Source organism: Nipponia nippon, unplaced genomic scaffold, assembly GCF_047370975.1.
Source record: "Nipponia nippon isolate SJK-2023a ecotype South Korea unplaced genomic scaffold, ASM4737097v1 scaffold_4, whole genome shotgun sequence".
NCBI classification, from domain to species: Eukaryota; Metazoa; Chordata; class Aves; order Pelecaniformes; family Threskiornithidae; genus Nipponia; species Nipponia nippon.
In genome coordinates, this window is record NW_028262358.1 from 52448582 (window position 1) to 52470377 (window position 21796).

Below are 21796 nucleotides of genomic sequence, written 5' to 3' on the forward strand. Positions count from 1 at the left end.
TTTCTCCAATTTAGTACCTAACTCTGTCATCTCCTCTATGGATCATGGGATCCTGTGCAGATCAGACCACAGAACCAAAGGTCTGGGGCACTACATTACACTGATAAGGCAAAGTCCTCAAGAACTGGGCTCCCTGAGAACCACCAAAAGAAAAAGTAATACATTACATTAAATAACTGAACCTGCATTCTGATGGAGGACTTTTCATCTAACTGCTGATCTTAGGAAAAACATAATCCAGTGAGATTACTACAACAAAGACAAGATACCTTGTCTATAAGGAGGTCTAACAAATTGCCGTTGGGAAGGGCTCCGTAGCCTGGAGTTCAATAGTCGCTGGCGAGGGGACAAAGTGGAAGAAGAAACTGTTGGAGAAACAGTGTGTGTGGTGGTAGATGCAGAAGAACGTGGCCAGACAAAGCTCGGTTTAGATGGGGTATGCTTCCTAGAGGACTGAGTAATCCGTGATGCTATGGCAGAGCTTCCTGGTGATTCGGGAGAAGATATTTTTAACGTTGGAGTTTTTTCCTTCTCTTCCTCTTCAGAGCTTACTTTGTGAGGTAGAAGAGTGTCCATAGATTTCCTTTTGTTGTTAGTAGTATCATCGTATGTGTTTTTGTTACCTCTAGAAACAGAAGGGGACCATTTTGCTGCCAAAGATGTGGGTTTCTCTTCCACTTCTTTCTGATCATATTCACTGTAATAATCGTCCTCTTCGTTAGAAACTGACTGATGAGATTTAGATGAAGAAGAGGAAGGAACTTTTTGAGGAAGTTCAGCTTTGGACATTTTTGAGGGCAACAGGCCATATTTTTTCTCTGTTTGGGACACTGTTCTTGTAGCGACCCTTGAGCGAGTAGGTAATGAAGGACGAGCTTGTCTCGAAGAAGTGGATGACAACCTTGGATTGTACTGGTTGTCTTTTGCTATATCACTGGCAGAACTGGAGCCTGGCTGAGTAAGTTTTGGTTTGTAGGAAGGTACCTGAGAACCTGGCTGCTGTTGCTTTGATAGAGATGAACTTGAGCTTCCCTGAGAAAAAGATGCAGGTAATCCCCTAGAAGAGGGCACCTCTTTAGGAAACACAGACTGGCTGCTTGCTCTGTCACTGCCTTCTGTTACATCCTCCTCATCATCTTCCTGCAATTCTTCATTACTCTGGGATGAGACATGAGACGGGAGGCGCCGACCCCTTGAATGCAGTAAGGAAGGACTGGTTTGTGCCCTCTGTGGAGGCTCTGCGTGGGAGGTCTTCTCCAATGGAAGATGAGAGGGGAACGTCTTTTTAGGCAAAGATACACTTGGTTTTGATCGAGCAAGCATTTCTTTTACCTCTCGATTGTCCTGCTCTTCAGGCTTATGTTTGGAAAGAGAAGACTGCAAGAGAGAATGCTTTTCTGGAGCAGCCGCTCGACTTTGTTGTTCCTCTGAGTCAGAGCGGGGTGACTTTTCACCATGTCTCTCTCTGAGGTGAGAATCAGAATCGACCTGAGGATTTCTTCTCTTCGAATAGACTGCTGAAGAAGACTGCCTGGAAAAGGGCAGAGAAGGAAATAAGGGGTTTGCATCTTGTGAGTCCTCCCTATAATTCTTATCAACATCCTTTCTGTCGGATTTGGCACTGGTGGAGGAGCGAGAGTAAGGTGAAGTGTGACCAGAAACGGCAGACCTCGATGAGGCTGCCACCGCAGCTAATTTCGAATCCTTCCACATGCGAGAACTGGAGCCTGAGGGAAGCCTCGTTTGCTGTGACCTAGAACTGGGCTGTCCTGCTCTGTCCTCTGCTTCTTCACTGTCAAACTCATTATGGCTATCATGAGTATAGGAATCTGCTGATTTGGAAGAGGGTTGATGTGAATGACCTAGAGAGCCAGACTTACTGGGATGGCTTGGGACAACCTCATGAGAGACAGCAGACTGCCGATTTGATGGCAAAGCCAGGTGACTAGGCTCTGAAGTTTTAGAAGACACTTTCACCAGCATGGGGTCTGGCTTTCCTTCCACATTACCCACAAGGTCATTATTTTTGGCAGGCAGAGGATGGGAAGAGGTTTTAGAAGGCACATTAGTGTTGCTTTGCCTCAGTTGCTTTGTTTCATTATCTGTGTATTTAGGAACAGATGAGGCAGAAGATTGTTGTGCTGACGATGGTAACAGTGCTGGTGGCTCATGTTTCTCTGTGCTCATCTGCCGTGACACCTCTGATGTGTGGGTTCGAACAGAGGTCCTCCCTGAGGCAAGGACAGGGTGGACTGGCCGACTAGGGGACAAGGGTCTAACATTCCTTCTTTGATCCTGGGCTTTTGGTGGTGTCGTTGGAGCTTCTTGGGAGGAATCATGGTCATCTGTCACCTCAGTGGATTGGAGATCAGGTTCCAGCTCTCCTGTCTTTCTAGAAGGTAACTGAGATTTACTTAGGACCCCTCGAGTCATGATTTTATTCTTATATTCAGAAAGAAGACTCTTTTTATCACTAACATTAGGTGAACGAACAGAGGACTGCTTAGAGGAAAGCGATGGCTGGACTTTTGAAGAAACAGAAGTTTGAGAAGGAGATGAGCCAGCGTTCCCTTTTTTTTTGGCCTCTGAATTATCTTGAATATTTGTTTGTTGCTGAGCAACTGAATCCTCATGAGCAGCTGGGGGGAAAAAAAAAAGTGTTTATTCACAACAACAGAAGAAGCACAAAAAACTAACCACAAGAAGAAACTAGCAAGGTAGCAAGAACAAAACAACTTATGAGAATATGAGACAATAATTATTTCTGTATTAACCAGCCTGTGGAGTCCAGGTGAGTAAGTTTTGGGTTGTAGGAAGGTACCTATGTGAAATTATTGTAGGTTGGGTAAAACTTAGAGCAATTAAAATCAAATATCTAGAAGCAGGGACTGCAACATCCTATCAGCGGAACCAAATCTTCAGCAGAGCTTAGTCATGTTCATGGCATGCTGCTGCATTATCCCATCTGAGGCTGTGGACCACATTTTTAGTTAACTCAGCAAATCTTCTGTCCCCACAACAGCATCTTTTTGGCAAGAACCAAACACAAGGAGTCACTCTAAGTGACTTTCAAGAGCGGGAGTTGTCAGGAATAGCCCAACCAAAGACCCAAAGCATTGTATTCTCTGGCCTTTGGATAACAAAGCATATAGTGTTTTCATGCAGGAAATAGAGCATGGTGTGACATTTTAAGATGTTAAAAATAAGATGTTAATATGTCCATAAAATGTCCTTTCACATGCTGCAGAGTGACAAACACTTATTTACAAGCATCTCTTTGGACAATATAGTGATAAAAAGAGCTAAAACAGAAAGAGTATTAAGGAAGTAAAATCCCATGGGTTAGATGGAGTGCAGAGGAAGCTAAGTCAGTAAGAATTAACATAACTGGGACCAAAGCAAGAATAGGCGGACTACGCAATCAGTGCATGGCTTGGTGCTCACCTGCTGGGATGGCGACACTGAAGGCTTTGGACTGAGGACCTGGTCCCCTCCTGTTTGCTGCACGAATTTTGAAAATATAGCGCTCCCCGGCCTGCAGACCATCTATTATGGCTGACGTTGTAGCTCCAGAGTAGGTGATGGACTTTGCTCCAAATGGCTTGAGAGCCGGGGCGTATGAAAGAATGTATTCTGAAATGATTTGGCAGACGGTTGGAAGGAGGAAACTGAAAACAGTCCTGTTTCCAGCGGACAGACTGTATGGGTAGGATGAATTAGAACGTGCATTACTAAAATTAATACACTAGCAATGCACGCCAAGTCAACAGCTGGAGTACAAAGACATGAGAGAGAGATATATACATATATAAAAGTAAGTAAGTTGAACATTTGTTCATCTTAACAGACAAAACCAAATCACATCAATGACCTAATGACTGAGACAGAATATGTTAGCTATACCTTTGTAAAAACACATAAGCAACAATGCCCATCAGAGTGAAGTGTCACCAAGAGGAGCTGGACGACAGCTGTGTGCACTTCCAGAGAAGGTGTGGGGGACATGAGAAAGTTACAGCACCAACTACTGCGCGGTTTGGTGTGCTGCACCAGGAGACTTTTTTTTGTTTCTGGACGCCAACTAATAAAGGGAAAAAAATGAGTCCTCTGAAAAAATTAACTGCCGTAAATCAGAAATAACAGAGGAAACCTACAAAGAGAAAATGCACGGGAGGCAGAAAACATGTATGAATGTTGCCAGGAAAATACACACTGTCCTACTACTTGTGGAAATCTAGTCTGAAAGACCATACAGATAGTGCGGATAGCTACAATCAGAATACCTATGTTGTTATGGCTGACGAAATCACAAGCAGATTTTAGACTTCCCAAGACAAAGAGAAATTTTAAACTTACTGATTAGCTACCAAGATATTCACAATCAACAACACATGATCCAGAGAATATTATTCCAAAATATAACTTGCTCACAATGGTTGACAACACACGATTGTGCTGCTGATTATGGCTATGTCCACAGCAAATAAGAATGTTAAAAAATTTTCTTTCCCACAGAAATTATTTGGAAGAAAAAAAAAATGGTGCATTCACATAATTATTGTTCAAGACATCAGTATTAACATCAGGTGACATTATTCATTACTATTAACTACTTTCTTATCTTACATTTCCAACAGAGCCTTGACACAGCTATAATTGCACTGTACTTTAAGACCCTAGTCATGCAAAAGCAGCCCTGCCAGTCCACTGTGGTGAAACTCTACCAGTTCCAAAGACCATACACTCATTCCTCAGCAGTGCTGGAGCCTGAGGGGCATCCCCATGAAAACGCCAAAGCACTTACTTTAATCTTGGAAACAATATTACTGCAGTCAAATATAAGTGTTTCCAGCTGAGTCATTGCTTAGAGGGGTTTTAGCTGTAATCTACAGGCCAGTAGGTAAAATTCATGCCTGGATGATTGAAGTTCTTATTCAGAAAAGATACTTCTACCAGGCAATAACAGCACTGCATATTGCCAAATGGTAGCAATAGCACGCCTGTCCAACAAAATCAAAATCTGACAGACTGTGCTTAACTATAGCCAGGGCAAAACACCACTGCAGAGAGAGCAAACAAAGCAAGGTCTTGTTGCCACTTCAGAAATTCACCCTGCTCTCACCTTTCGATTTAGGGTTACTGTGGTACCTGTGCTCTGTATTAGCTTTCTGTATTGAGAGAAATTTCACCCCATAGGAATAATTGGAGGCATGAAGAGGAGTCTTCCCGTTACACTCCCAAGGAGTGCAGGTAAGATCTCAGCCATGTGTAGGCTTCCTTTTCTTTTCAATCCTCTGTAAGAGGCATGGGTAGCGGATCAAAACAGGGTTTTGAAAATAAATTCCAAGGGCTGCCAGTTTTCTCTCTCTACACAAAGAATCACAATAATACTTGAGAAGCCACAGTGCCATGATGGGAAAACTCTACAACATAATAACACCTCTAAAAACAGGAAACTTAATTTTTTCTGAAAACAAGCCCATATTCATTGTGTTAAGAAATAAGCCATGCACAGGTCATCAAAATCAAGAAAAAAAAGAATCATCAATATTTTATATACAAATGCATTTAATGCTCAGTTGAAAAAAAAAATCAATGTATTAGAAGGCATGGTAAGCTTTGGATTTTCTTTTTTTGTTGTTGTTGTTTTAAGATACACAGGAGTTGCTTTAATTGCAGAGGCACTGGTGTCACTTCTGGTAACTCTCAAACTGCTACTGGAGGGCATTTTCTCCTGTTACTTTTTCTCCTGTTACTTTAATATGTGGTATAAATATATAAAGGGACAGGGTTGAAAAACAGAAGGACCAAAAGACAAAAATTGTCAGCTACCACGTGCTATCAAAATGACTATGAAGTGCTAGTTCAGTGATTTCATTTAGCCAGTATAAGTATCATTTCTGTCATTTATTTAGTTTAACAATAAGACCTCTCCTGAATATTTCATACTCAAGAAAAACAATGATATATTAGACACGTATAAGCATTCAGCCCTTGAATATCAGGTATCTTTAAAATGATTGCCTTGGATGAATCATCTAAAGATCAGCAGACAAAAATGGACAAAGGGCTACAGACTGCTCAAAATTAGGAGCATATTTGAAATTTCAGATAATGTCCCTGCATGACCCTACTTTAAGAAATAATAATTCTTGGACACAATTGCAACTCCATTGAAGCGATTGGCAAGACTCCTATTGACTTCAAAGAGGAAGGAATTCCACCACTGCCCTGAAGAACACATAAAATACGTCTTGTATGCAGACACGGCCCACTTCCCTCCAGGCCAAAGGTTTTTTAAATCCTGAGATGCTACAGTGCTGATAAGGCACCTCCAGAAACTTGTGTAACTCGACAACACAATCCCGGCCACCACTGGAGAATGGAAGCAGCCAAAAAATCAGCCTGTTTGTTTTCAGAGGGAAAAAGGGAAAAACAAATCCCAGAAATCTTTTGTATTTTTTAAATCCTATGCAAGTAAATAGCCACTGACAAATTAGCTTTATGACCATGTACAATAACGCTATAGTACACAAGGCTTATGCGTGATATCTGTTGAAATCACTATTTGCGCTTGCTTCTTAAGCTGAGGCTTTCCTTCCACGTTAAACTAGAAATAAAACACAACATAAACCCACTCACTTTCTTGGCAACTACCCAACTTTTCCTTCTTCACCTAACTGTTACAAATCCTTTGGGAAACTTCCTTCTTGAGCTCCGTTTCGACCTGCTTATTAACGGAAGAAGATGTAAGCGTGCACGCGTGACAGCCTGGGAAGCTCTGTGACATCCCAGGCACACCGTGACGATGGCTTCCCAGCGGCGGTGTGGAGACACTGGTCTGGAAACAAGAAAATCTTGCTTGGGTACAAGCCATTAACAAGTGAAAAAATCCTGGCACAGTCAGCAGTTCCAGCTTGCTGTGGAGCCGCAGTCTGGCTTCAAGAAGACCAGCTGCTCGAGGGGGTTAAAAACCAACAGTGATGACCTACCTTTGACTTTTCCTTCGCTCTCTGGGAGAGCATCCCAGGATGCTGCTACAGAGGTTGGTTTCCCCTTTAGTGGCCAAACATCCAAATTCTCAGGTGCGCTGGCAGGAGCTGTGAAACAGCCATACACAGAAGAGGCAAGTAAGAAAAGTTGACCTACACAGCATGCACCTTTTGCTCCTTCTTCTCATAGCAGAAATTCCTATACAGCCATTTCAAAGATAAACGTGAAGAGCACACATGGCTCAGGTCCATGCATGCCTGTATTACATCTCTGTATCAGATTCCTGTTGTGAAATTCTGTTCCATACTTCTAGGAACAGGCTGTATGCACAAGACTGCTACTGTGGCTTAGCTGGAACGACGTGGTAATTCAGCTGTTATGGACCACTTCCCTGTACCAAAGGGGCCCCACAGCTTCTCCGTGGTGGAGGCAGGATTTAAATTTGCCGCCCACAGAGAGGGACAGCAGCCAGGCTGCTCCTCCCAAAGGAAGGGGCACACCCAGCTGCAGGGGTCCAAGGTGCTGACCCATCCCCCAGAAATAGCCAAACCATCTTCCCCTGTTCTCGTCGTGCCACAAGAGCAGCCCCGGTGTGCTCCCCAGGGCACTGCTGCAGGGATGCAGGCAGCGGGACTGAGGCTTTTCCCATGTTCCCAACCCTCTGCTGCCCCAGGCAACAGCTTATTCTGGCTTTCTCTCAAGTCAGCCCTATTTCACAGCTCAAACCCTAAGACTTGTGTTACCCCAAGGACCTTTTGAGTACATACCTGCCTCTGGGGTCCGCTGGTAAACAGACACGCTCCATTTGCCTTCCTTTTCTCCCTCCAAGATTTGGACAGCAAACTCGTACATGGTGTCTGGCACCAGATTCTCCACCAGCGCCCGCCGGTTGGACACCTGCTTGTAATCCCACCTTGCTGATTCCCCCTTTTCCCGATAGCGAACACTGTATTGCCTGGTATTAGAAACACAGGAAAATAAAAATTCATATGTCAAAACTTAGCATTAGCAGAACCAGAGAGGGATGGGGCTGTTTTCCCCTCAACTAGCCTGCTGGGGCTTACTGGGGAGCCAGGGGGAAGCCGCAGGGCTTTCCAAACCAAGCCAGGCATCCTGGGGGGCTCCACGCCACCATCTCGCTGCCCCATGGCCATGAGCATGGCTGGACGGCTGGGAGCCCCTCGTTCCCAGAGCAGTGCCGGTGGCTCAGTTCCCACGTGTCTGCCCAGATAACCACTTCCACAAGGAAACTGAGAGCATCTAAAATTACCACTTCTTCTGCTGTGCCCCTTGGGGTGTTTCAGCGCTGGGTTGCACAGCCCTTCAGTGTTCCCAGGCTGAGCAACGCAATCCAGCACTTTCAGACCGTTGGCGTTTCCAGCCCGTTTCTCTGTTTATTTTGGTCTCCAACTGCTGCAGCATGCTGCTGCGAGCCAAGCTCTCCTGCTCACGGGAGCCCCCGACTTGCTCAGCCTCAGCTGCATGGCATTTCTGGAGGGTCAGTGGATGCAGGGGGCACTGACGGGCATCTTTCCCCTTGCAGTGATGCCTCCTTCACCTGCTGTATGGTCGTCTCGAAGCCGTAGTCTGTTCTGATAATCCAACTCAACACCTCCCCTCTGTGGACTGTGCCCGGTCCCCCACCTCTTCTTTCCCCATGCACGCACGGGGATTTGCTGACCATGGTGATATACCAGCATTTGAATAGCAAGATATCTCCAGTTGGTGCTGACAACATTTCAGAAAGGATCTAAACCCCTGTAGTCCAGCACTTACACAGACATCTAAATACTAGAGACCACGACACAGGGAGGCAAGGAGAGTACATCACCCCATATCCACCCATGTCAGGTTTCTAACAGCTTCTCTCAAGCATCCCCTACCAGCCATTGTCATACGTAGGGATATGCATGTTCCTATGCCCTAAGCTAAATTATTCTCAGAACCAACTGTAATTAAATAAATGCAAAAGCAATCAGTAGTGCGTTGGCAGCAGTTCACCTTCAGTATGCATTCAGAAAAGAAAACACAGGACTAACTACCTATTTGCCGCAACCTTCTGTTTTTCATACAGCGGGTCTGTCCAAGCAACGAGCACAGACTGAGAGGACATAACTCGAACAGTTATGTCTTGTGCCACCTCCACCTCTTCCTCCTCTGAAATGGCAAAACAAAATAGCATATCAATAACAACATCGGAGTTCCCATAAAAAATAGTAACTGTCTTCAACTGACATTGTAATACGCACACAGCACAGATGAATAACTAACACAGTGGTAGTGGAAAGCCAAGTATATTGATCACTGATGGTACCCCATGGAAACATCATTTCTTCTGTTAGTTGTCTGCTTTTAAGACCGCAGTACTAATATATTCTACAGTCCTTCAATATTCTATCAGTCCCCAAACCATTACTTAGAGCAAATGTCTTATTAACCTACTGACATTCACCGTCTCTGGCAAACTCACTGCCAGAGATGCCTGGACAGCAGAAATTTTGCCTTATGAAAAATTTTGAGATTTTAAAATTTTCTGACAAAGGTGTTCTCCATCACCATCAAAATATCTGAAACACTCTGCCACCCCCACGGCACTCTCATCGCAATGCAAGGGGGTGAGAAAGTGGCACTGGCATGGAGATGACTCAGAATCTCGCTCATCCTTTTTAACCTTGGCAGCAGTATGTAATGTTTTCTTTCCAAAAGAAAGTGAAAACTTTTGCTGACTAGGTTTAGGCTTCTGGAAATCAACCCTTCAGAAAAGGGGGTGGAGATCTGACAAGAAGGCATACTGTTGTGGAGTTCCTGGCTTTGATTTAATCAAGTCTTCTCATGCGGTTATTGAAGTGCATAACATTTGCCAACAACTAGAGAGGAGGAGATTTAAAAAAAAACAAAACAAAAACCACAACAACAGAAACCCAACCAAGTATCATTTTATTAATCCTGCTTGAATTAGAGAAGCAGTAAGAGATATCCATTGAGCTCGTTAACACACAGAGAAAAACCTAGCAGCTCCAGCACCAAAAGACTTGCAGTCTAAAAATCACAAAGCTACCTCATTGCCTTCAAATGTTCCCATGAATTGACAGTAGATGTGAAGGAAACATACCTGTGACTTTTCTTTTAGTTAAAGATGACCTATAGACAGGTTGGCTCCGTCCTTGGGAGCTCCTTGATGGCAGCGAAACCACATGAACTGACTCAGAGGCTGTACATGCAGGGAGAAAACAGAGGCTTTCCTGTAACCTTTTTCATTGAAAAAAAATTTTAGTCTTTTCAGGCAGAACTCTGTTTTATTCTTTTCTGATACAAAAGGAGAGGCTTACTTGAAAGTTAATTTATTTACAGTCACAGCATTTATGTCAGTGTGCAATGTGCATGCAGTAAGAACAGTAAACTTGGTATTTTAGAAGCAGGAAAGCAAATTATTAATGTGAAAAGACCATTACAAGAGTCCTATATTCTAGGACTGAGTTCTTCTCCTGATAATTTGATTATTTAAACAACATTTAGTCTCCCACTTTAAAAAAACATAGTATAAAAGTAATGAAAACAAGAAGTAGATGCTCCAAACCATGTTACGCAGTATTTCTCATCAAGATTAAGTTCGTTACTGAACTCCCACTACGTCCATGACAAGATTTCCATTGACTTCTGTACTGCGTGGACAGGCTCTCAACCTGCAGAGCAGTGGTACGTGCTGGGCATCAAACAAACAGGAGAGCGTCTCCCACATGTACGTGTCACCTCAGCACAGACGTCAGAGTGTCCCCTCCACAAGCGGTGCACAGAAAGATGAAAAAGTGAATACTAGAGAAGGCATGAGAAATAAGTATGAGATTCTTATTAGGAAAAGGGGGAATAACTAATAAAGGTGATTGAGGAGTTCCCTCTCTTTGGAGAAACGGAGATAAAGATGTGCATTTAATACAAAACCCACAAAGCAGAAGGGGAAATAGACATTTACACTGCAAAGCTAGGGATGCTGGCAGCCACGTGTGATTTTGCAATCATCACCCGTTTTGTAACCCAAGACCAGACTACCTGTGGGACGGGCTTCCAGCCTACAGGAGAGATTTTGAGAGAAAGAAGCCTGACCTTGAGCAAACACAACTGAACAGCACAGGAGCAAAGCAAGACTCGTGAGTGCAGACCTAGCACCCGCTCAGGCGAGAGAAGCGGAGGCAGCAGGACAGCGACAGGTTAGCCGTGACACCGGCAAGTGACACAAATAGCGCAAAGGGAAACGCTCAGCCTCTGGGGAAATAAAGCTGTTGCAAATCCCATTGATACCGTTAGATGGGAAATCCTTTAAATCAAGGGCAGGTGATCTAGGGCACGAGTGCAAACCATCACAGCACAGCAAGGAGCACAAAAGAGGCCAACCTGACTGTCTCAGGAGCCCTTAGTGACCAGGACCTCATGAAGGAACCAGAGAGAACATAGACACACGAGTGTAACACTCCAGTATGGAGCCCATGAAACAGTTTAAACGGTAAGCGTGGATACATTTAATTAAAGCATTAATTTTTTCTCCACTGTCCTGAAATAACGTAGGGACACAAAGTGTAAGAAGAGGACAAGAAACAATGGATTTCAGAGCAGTCCCACTGCATGCAAGGCTCTTCTCCCCAGCCCTTCCCTCTGCTATTAATACCAGTAACTCGCACATGGTGTCTCTTTAACACAGCATCAAGTTCTGCTACACTTCCTACCCTGGTCATTGTATTTTTCTGTTAAGAACATGTTACAGAATGCAATTATAGCGAGCATTTTCATTTATAGGAAGAAGTCATTTTGATGGCTACAACACCACGGGATCTGTGATCACCTAGCAGCCAGAGGGGATCACAGCAGTGTGCTAGCTCAGCTAGATGCTAGCAGGGAAATCTGACTCACCTAGTTTTCTCGCTTCCTGGTTTTGTCGCTCTTGCAGCAGCGGAGCGTAGCTCATCCTTCGGCTGCTCTCTCCATACCCATGGAGGTAACTTGGGGATCTGCTGCGTGGACCCCTGAAGCCTGCTCCATAAGGTGGCTTCCACCGAAAAGATAACTTGCCATCTGGAGACTGGGCGCGCACCCTCAGAGGTCTGTTTGGCATGTCCTTCCCTTCAAAAAATAAGCAAACACGCACACACAAAACCCATCACTGTTATTATGAAGCACGTGACATGTATAGCAGCCCACATTTGTCTGTTGCAAGCACATCTATTAAATAACATCAGAATAAAGGGCATAATTTTATAGTTTTTTAATTTTGCTATAAAACTTAACTGCAGTAACAACAGTTTTTCCAAGCAGGATGTACAATACTCAATAGCATCTTTTCCGCAGCTCTTCAGACAGACTGGTGCAAGACACCGAAAGTGAAAACATATCGTAATATAAGGACCCCTGCCAGAAACTGGGGATGTCTTGTAGCTTTTCTGTTTAATCTTTTTTTTTTTTTTTAAATCTCCTTTCCCTAGTTCAGGCACACCAGTACATTATTTTTTTGGCAAGTGCTAAAGGTCAGTATAAAATGAAGCACAGAACGGTTTCACTATTTTAAAACTTTCTTTTAGAAAGCAATCCACATTAAAAGCAGGTTCTCTTCTAAACCCATCACTAATGGTTCTGCTCTCCGACAGCCTCATATTTAACGGGTCTGTTCTACACATGCTTCAACTCTTGACTTCCCAAACTCCCCTTATATGATCCCTTGAGCATCCAGCACTGTAACAGGTACCTTATGCAAGTCATTTATCTTTACATTTGCTGGCAAGTTGGCAGCATTCTTTTAAGAAGTGACACTAACGCAAGGATGACTCAAGCAACCAGTTTGGTTGCTCTGAACTGCATCTCCAGTTTTTGTGGCATTCTCCATTGCATATGGCCTGCACCATGCTACTGCACAGGCTGCAAGCAGAGCAGGCAGCAGGGAGAAAGGTGCTGGCAGCACCGGCCAGGACTGAGATCTCCCACACCTGTAGCAATTTTTTGCCTCTTGTCTTTTACTTTTCGCAGTCAAAGCAGGTCTCTCTCAGCCTTTTCTAGCAATATCAAGCACCAAGCACAAGGTTGCATGAACCCGCCAGCACAGAGGTTACACTCTGTATTCAAACCCTCTCACTCGCTGGCTAAGCCAGTCATTGCAACCACAGCAACGTCAAGAGAACAAGAGACTGGGACAGCAACAGCTGCCAGAGACCCTGACAGACAACAAAAGACAATACACCAAAGTACCCCCTGTCAGAGCAGTAGTGAGATCCTCTTTCCAGCACCAGTTCAAGAGCTCATACTTATTCATGACAGCACTTAAACATGTTTCTTTAAGTATGTATTGATGTCTGCATGTCCCTATATACACCAAAAGCAGGTCCTTTTCCAATATTTCTGCTCAGTGACACCTTCTATAACCAAACTGCTCACTGGTCTTGATCTGCTGACAAGGTTGCCTCTTACACGCTCCCAACAAGCATTTTGCTATTAAATTACCCTTTGGAAGGGATCATAGCAACTCTCAAAGCTGTTTGCAGAGCTTCTCTTGAAATCCCTGTCAAAAATGCAAGGTTTCAGTGCTGATGAGGTATATAACATACGCAGAGAACCACACACTCCCAGGGAACTCTGCTTTTCTACTGAAACACTGGGCAGCAGCTCAGCACAGTAAACCTTGCCTTTTTATTTTGCCTACAGAGAGAGGGATCATCAGTTTAAACGCATGGGCTTCAGCTGCATCTCTCTTCTGGCTGCTCCTCACCACCCCAGCAAAACGAAGCAGCTATAAACCCAGATTAATCAGCCAATTAAGCTGGTTTTACAGACACTTTCAGTTGCCAGAGCAGTGTATACTAGCTGGATCGCAGCAGTGGATCCATTCCTAAGTGTTTAACAAACAATAAATGCTTTTTGCTATACAATAAACACAGCCGCTTTCACGAGGCTCCCTGACCACTTTTCAAAGAATGTTCTCAGTCATGCACTCTGTTAAAAACCTGCTCCCACATGGTTTCTTTTTCTTGCTCTCCTGAGCAGTTGCTCAACACAGATTTCAAAAGCGCGTTAAGTCACTGATCATGTAGGCACACAGCCTTCATGCACAGCACCACCATGAAGAACTGGATAGAGGGTAAAATTCAAGTTGGAAGAGACCCCTGGAAGTCTCTTCTCAACCTTCTGCTCAAAGACAAACTATCGCCAACGCTGCGTGAAGCCAGCCCTGGTTTCCCCTAGCTCAGTCTTCAAAACCTTCCAGGATGGAGATGGCACAGCCTCCCTGTGGACCTGCTCCAGCGCTGCACCAGCTGCCTAGGGTGAAAGCTTTTATCATAAAATCATAGAATCATTTAGGTTGGAAAAGACCTTTAAGATCATCAAGTCCAACCGTTAACCTAGCACTGCCAAGTCCACCGCTAAACCATGTCCCTAAGCACCACATCTACATCTTTTAAATACCTCCAGGGATGAAGACTCAGCCACTTCCCTGGGCAGCCCGTTCCAGTACTTCCAGACAACCGTTTCAGTGAAGAAATTTTTCCTAATATCCCATCTAAACCTTCTTTGGCACAACTTGAGGCCATTTCCTGTCATCCTATCACTTGTTACTTGGGAGATGAGACCAATCCCCACCTCACTACAACCTCCTTTCAGGTAGTTGTAGAGCACGATAAGGTCTCCCCTCAGCCTCCTCTTCTCCAAACTAAACAACCCCAGCTCCCTCAGCCACACCTCATAAGACTTGTGCTCTAGACCCTTCACCAGCTTCATTGCCCTTCTTTGGACATGCTCCAGCACCTCAATGTCCTTCTTGTAGTGAGGGGCTCAAAACTGAACACAGCATTCGAGGTGCGGCCTCACCAGTGCCGAGTACAAGGGGATGATCATTTCCCTGGTCCTGCTGGCCACACTGTTTCTGATAAATTTTCCTAATGTCCAACCTAAACCTCCCAAACAGCAACTTGTGGCTGCTGCCCAGTGTTACAGCGTTACATGTGGCCTGCCACCACCAAGAAGTCATTTCTTGCAGCCCCCAATCAAGCAGCTGTTGGCTGCTGTGGGATGTCACCCTGTCCTCCTGTTTGTCAGGCTAGGCCAGCCCCGCTCCTGCAGCCTCTCTTGTAACCCACATGCCATAGGTAGCCACCACCTCCCCAGGTCTCAACATCTCTCCTGAGCAGCCCAGCCCTGGCCGGAGGGGAGTAACACCTCCCCTTGACCGGCCATGCTCTCCCGGGCGCCTGCGGCTTGCCAGGCTGTGGTGCAAGCACACTGCTTGGGTTTCCCCTCGGTGGCCCCATATGGCACAGAGCACCGAGAGCCCACTGGCCTGGGGTGGCCAGGAAGGACACTGCAGCCCATCAGCTCTGTTCCCCAAGTCAAAGCCTCAGCTTCCAACTGGAATTAAAATAGAGACTTGTAAGGGACAAAGGATACAAAAGGAACTAGCCCAGCGAGAGAGACATATGGAAAGTACTCAATCTAAAACAAATGTGGCTTTGGGCAAAGAGAAGTTTATCGACCCTAATGCTGAATGCAGGGGACCAGCTGAGATTTTAAAACCAGGGCTTTCTAAGGCTTCAATTACTTCCCTCATGGTAGCACCACACTTTACTGGCCATTGTTCCCATTTCTCTATAGTTAGCTCCAGTTTCTATTTGTCTTTCCTTGTCACAGTTTGATCGGCAGGAATCTGAAGGCATCCAGGATGGAGCTATCATAGAATGGTTTAAATGGCTTTGCTGGTAACTGCTGATCCATCAAAACCAGTATTTTTGTGTGAAGTCTGTGCCAGGCTGGACAAGAAGGGTTTTGTCATTAAAAACAAAGAGCAGCAGCTGGAGCTTGCCCACCCCGCTGTAGCCCACAGCCCAGGAGCCATCAGTCTGGTCTGGGACAAGGCTGAAGGCCCTGACCTCAGCCACACAGAGGAAGAAGGGGAAGCTGGGCTCAGGCCACCTCGTATGAGCACCCGCAGGGCTGCTGTCCCAGCGGGCTCAGCCGCGCCATAGGGACAGCACTCCCCAGTCAGGACATTTCCCACTCCTTAAGTCTCCCATGGGACAGCAAGTCACAGCCTCCTGCTGTCACAGCCCCTGCACCTGAGCTCTCTCCTGCCCTGGTCGCCTCCTCTCATCTTGGCTCCAGGAAACAGCCTGGATTTCCACAGGGAGGATAACCCTGGGACTGTGGAGGCTGAGCAACAAGAAAAGCTCACTGTGTCCTAAGGACCAGAGTTTGGTCCTGCTAGCCAGGGTCATTCACCTTTAAAAACAAAAAAGGGGGGAACAAAAACATTGTCCTAAACAAACTACGCTCATCAGGGAAGGGGTGGGAGGAGGAAGAAATAAATCCCATGCATCGTTTAAGTCATTCAGTTCCCAAAGCAGCCCCTTCTTGTGGGGACACTGAACTCCCCAGTCAAATAGTCTTGAACAGCTCACAGCTAATGAAAAAAGAATTAGATGATGCTGTCACCACAGGTCAAGAACTATGAGGACAGATCCCATCACTTTCCTGCATCACTAGGGTCCCATTCACTGCACATCCAGGTGCCGGATGTGAACCTGGAGATGGCAAGATCTGAACCTGCTCGAGAGACTACACAGTGGATTTTTTTGTCATGCTGGGCTAAAGAAAGCAAAACCTCTTCAAAAATCAAGGCATTGTTTCAATCCTAGACAAGGGAGACAAGAATAGGTCCAAGAAAAGGGGTGATTAAAGTCAGTGAAAGAACTGCTTTAATAATATTAAAGGTGACACGGAAATAGGAATACCCATGGGAATCTGATGCAGACAGGGAAGAAATGCAGTGCTGAAACTAGGAAAAGGCTACTAGTGAGGTAGCATGGGTGGAAATGACGGAAGGACTAGACAGAGCTGTAGCCACTGTATGCTGGGCTTCATCTGCCTTCAATAGGACCTAGCACAAATCCTCCAGCCTCCTCCAAACAGATTAACGTGACAACAAAAATTGCCTTGCTTAAGCACAAATATCCACTGGGTATACAAGTAAACCCATCTCAGCAACAGTGGTGCAGAGATCTGTAAATAAAACCTCATCCTCCCAGAGGGAGAAAAGACACATCAGATATTATCTCTGGGAGTTTGCACTCCCAGTGATGCATGAAGTGGGAGATTTACCAACAGGAGGACCAAGCACACACAGAAACGCCAATGTCTTGCTCGCTACCTGGCATAACACACCCCCACATCACAGGATAGATACACCACACTGCTGCTCACTCCCAGCGTCAATACCACAGCTCCACCCAGGCCAGCTGAGTCCAACCCAGACAAATAGGCATCCAGAAATGGCCCAGGACACCAGTCACTTTTAGGGCCCCCAAGCAGTGGGGAACATTTCCACCACTTCCCTGGGCTGGAGTGTGATCCTGTGAGGCATCTCTCCCTGCCTTTTGCAATGGTCTAAACTTGGGCAGTTTGCTTGAATCCTCAGCAGATGATGGCCCTAACAGGTCCCAAGACAAGATTTTGGATCAGCATGAAAGCTGCACAGCTGACATCTACTACAGTGCCTGCGGTTTCTCCTATCAGAGACAGTAGACATGGCCTTTACGAAAGCCTACAGGACTGCACCTGTCTGTTCCTTGTTTAACACCTACTCTGGTACACCAGGAACTCACCTGGATTTCAGCAAAATGTGGATGAGGTCCCAAATCAGTGGCAATGAAAAAGCTACATCTTCAGATGCATTCACTCCCAAACCCTTTTTTTTCAAATAAACTTTGGGAACAGCTACCAAGTGCCTGATTGAATTGAAGGTTGATTCTTCCTCATCTGCCCACTATTTGCCCCTGTAAACATCATGAAGGTTTTTTTCAGTTTTGATTCCAAAACTAATTTAACAGTTTTCTGGACCTCCGCTCTGGCCAAACTAAATCAACTGGCGAACATCTTCCGACCTCATCTAAAGAGCTACCTGCAATTAAAATAAAATCAAATCCTTTTCTATGTTCTGGAAAATGAGAAAGAGTCACTGCCTTGTGCTCTCTTCAGTGTAGAAATCCAACATTACCTACAGCTGCAGGAATTTGTGTATAGTATCTTGGCCCCAAAAATGCAGGGCCGATTAAAGCCTCAGTATTGACTTTTCACAGTTGAAACGTCCACTAGCATTGCCAAAGTTTCTGTGCATGTCAGGACTGTGGGAGAACGTTTTACAAATGATGTAAGCCCAGAGGATGAAGTCTAAGCTGAGGGTAAAACATCCTCTAAACAACCACACAAGGAGGCAGTTTGCACTTGCCAAATCACATAGATTCTTCAGAGGCCTCATCAATTATCTAGCAAAGGAAAACACAAAATAGCTCCAGAAGAAAAGGGAAGTACTGACCCCTAGTAATCAATCTATAACTGTGGGGAAAAATATCCCAAGCAACTCAAACCTATTAAGATGTAAGTGTAAAAAAGTAGTTGAAATATGAGGTCACAAAAATCAGGCACTTCAGTTTACCTCCACAAGTCTGGGTATAAAATGTTTGCTTTTGCCTTCCCTAGTCAGCAAAAACTTTTCTATGTTTTCCTTCTATGTGCCGTTACTTCAGGACTGGAGAACTGGACCTATAAGATGTGTTCTGCTGCAGAGAGGACACATATTTGGCACAGTCAGTAGACAACATTCATATAGTCTATAAACATCTACCAACCTCTCTTTTCACTTCAGGCAGAAGTTTGGGAGGCTAAGCACAGTGACCCAGCCATGGGCAAAGCAACAGCTTGAAGACAGAAGTTGTAGCTGCTTAGAGATAACGAACTCAGAAAGTGGTCAACTGCCTTCATTAGAAAAGGCCAAAAATACCAGCTGGCAAATGAAATCCTGTCATGGGCAACTTGACCAAAAATCATCATAGTCTACACTGCAACAGCAAACTGGTGGGATTTTGTGCTTTTTTTTTTTTTGGGGGGGGGGGGGGGGGCGTGTTTGGGGTTTTATTATTATTTTTATTTTAAAAATTAAGTTCTAAGCATCAAATGAGACTGATTGACTCTGTACCCTGGATTTGAGACTACTGCTGCTTTCCCAGACAAAACAGTATGGAAGATTAAATAAAATGTGCCAAACTGCTCAGTTCATTCAGCCTCCTCAAAAAGTAGGTCCCTGTCTTAAGAAGTCCTTAGCTGCTCCCTAAGCACAACAATTGTCCTCTGAGGTAATAACCTTGTGCCACTGCCGATCTGCAAGTGCAACCCAGTCCCAGAGCTGAGCCTCTCAGTTTACGAACACCCTGCAGCATCCCTCTCAAAACCCACCACCAGGGCTAGAGAAGTACCTCAGCCAGCTGTGGTTCCTAGATCTCTGAGCTATTTCTTTGGGATATAACACTCCTGTATACCATGCACCCTCATAAGTGTCCAAGCCCTACCACCATGAAGATATCAGCTGTACTTGTAGCAAAAAATGATAGTGAATAAGTGAACAGAAAAACAGAGGCATTACATTTTGATTCTTCAGCTGGCAACTCTAAAATTAATTCCATTTGTGAGGTAAGACCTTTTGTAAAACACCCACGCTCCTAAAACCTATTGTGTTGGCCTCTCCTAAATGCAACTGCTTGAGTGGTGATGCTCAAGTTCATAGCACACGTGGTAAACACATCCTAGGGCACCTCTACAATTGCCCTTGTTTGGCAACTTGTGAAACCAGGACAGGCATCTGCCCAGGGGTGCAGAAAGACTGAGGGACACCAGCCCCGCAGAAGGCACCAGGGAAGCCGGGGGGGAAAGCCCCCTGCTCAGGTGGCAGTGTTCATGTACCAAGGGCTGTATCATGGCCAGCCCTTCACCAGGAAAAAGAATTTATTGCTTTCAAAAATACTTTGCAACATGATAACCCATCCCTTCTTCATGCCTGCAATGGATGTTGTTTTCCACATGGTGCTCTACCATCTTCCAGCAGGTAAATCACTTTGTGCATTGGCTTTAAGGTTTGGGACAATTCCAATAACCATTTCATTTTTTCACCTGATTTGAAATAGATTATGAAACAGTGTATTTAAAAAAGGAGAAAGCAGAGCTTTACTGGCAGAGCCAGGCATCTAAAGCTCTGTAGTCCTTTGTGCAACTCAAGGCTTTCAATCTAGTTGTTATTCACGAACAGGAACAGAAAAATGGCATTTTACCATAACTGAGAGGCACAAGGGAAAGAGAATATCCCACCTTTCTCATCCAGCAACTCACACGGGCAGCTGCTTTGCTCCTCACCTTCCCATACTCTCACTGTTACCTATCTCCATACAGCTACCCCAAAGCCACATCAGCAGAAGAGTAAAGAAGAAAGAGGACAGACAAAATACCAGAGGAAGATACTTGTTTTCCACCCAAAAATTAATGCACCGTGTCACTTTGGCGAAGTATTACTGGATTTTTTTTTTTTTTAAGTTGATGGTTTGATCCAAGCTCTGTTGAGAAAACGGGAGGAATTCCACCAGCTTCAATGAGGGCTGGATTGGGGCCATCCTGAGAAGAGTTCGCTCTGCAAAGATATTTCCTGCAGTTGGTGAGCCAGCTCAAACAGTGCTGATGTGGCCCACTGAACCGAGATGTGCTGACTGCTCTCACTCCAGAAGACTCTGGGCTCCATGATTTACTTCAGACCAGCCATGGCACAGAGCATAGCACTAGGTCTAGTGGGGCTCTTTGTAGCACTGCAGCAGTTAACACGTGTAAAAGAGTTAAGTATACGATCAGAAAGAAAATAGGATTGAAACGGGAGAACAAATCCAGCCTGAGACTTACTGGGTTGGTAGGTCCCCTAGCATTTTAAAACGCACTATCAACCTTGTCCCTATGTGGGCTGATCAACTTTTTTAATGCCACTAATTTATACACTCAGCATCACATCTCCTCCTGGAAATAAGCCAATCGGTTAAAGTAGTGGAGGCAAGCAACACCTAAATCCTTTGTTTCTCACAGGAAAAAAAAAAAAATCGCTCAGCACATTTCCACACACTTCTGCTTGGCGCAGAAAGCGGGGACTGGAACGCTTTAGTTCCTGCAAAGCACAATGGAAAGTGTGCCATAATTCACCAGGCTCCGGACAGGAGTTTTGGGCAGAAGACCAGTATCCAACGGTAATGTCTGATTTAAGCAAAGCAATTCATTATACATCTGTAGAGGAGTTACCTGGCATCCGGAGGACATTCTTTAAATTGACAGCATCAACAGAAGTTTCCAGTGCTCCCTTTGAAGAGCCCTCTGAATGCTAAGCACAGTAGGACTAGGGCATTTTCCAAACTCAACAACATATTTCTACACGATTAATAGATGTATTATGACTTAAGAACAACCAATAGTGACTTATTGAAAGCTTCATGTTCTCCCACCGGTGTCCACGCCCACGTTTCCTTCTGCATCAGCACCCTTTGAAGTGAGCCCACTGAGCCTGGGCTACCATCCCCTCTCACACCTGCTGCCTTTGGACACCTCTGTCCGGGCTTCTCCAGCGACCAAACCACCGTGGTGGTAAAACCCCCCAGCAACCCCAAAGGGGCTGTGAGAGCACACCGCAGCCATGGCCCTGGTCTGCAAGCATCCATCCTAGTGTTGTCCAACACCTGCCTCTTCACTGAGTCGGAGGAAAGGTGGTACTGGAGCGACATCGCCTTTGGGGGCTCCTTCCAGGGACAAAGCAGGTGAAACCAGCTGGCAAAGGTGCGGGGGTGTGCTGACCGTGGCTGACCTCACCACCGGACTGAGCTGCGGGATTAAGAAGCACTTCTGCTATAGGGGCAGGAGGGCAAAGGGGCTGCAACCAGTTTATTTCAAAATACTTTCCATCGCAGATCCCCTTCTCACACCC

General features: G+C 45.2%; 1 protein-coding gene across 2 annotated transcripts in view; it reads right to left on the minus strand.

Moving 5' to 3' along the window:
* FNDC1 (fibronectin type III domain containing 1) overlaps positions 1–21796 on the minus strand; it is a 74437-nt gene that overhangs the window by 33225 nt on the left and 19416 nt on the right. For both annotated transcript variants that reach the window (XM_087774883.1, XM_087774882.1), the window contains exons 2-8: positions 11896–12105; positions 10106–10204; positions 9036–9150; positions 7761–7948; positions 6993–7100; positions 3445–3633; positions 270–2639 (exon numbers count right to left, since the gene is read on the minus strand). In XM_087774883.1, coding sequence (XP_087631009.1) covers positions 270–2639; positions 3445–3633; positions 6993–7100; positions 7761–7948; positions 9036–9150; positions 10106–10204; positions 11896–12105 — 3279 coding nt within the window. The remainder of the gene's footprint in view (positions 1–269; positions 2640–3444; positions 3634–6992; positions 7101–7760; positions 7949–9035; positions 9151–10105; positions 10205–11895; positions 12106–21796) is intronic.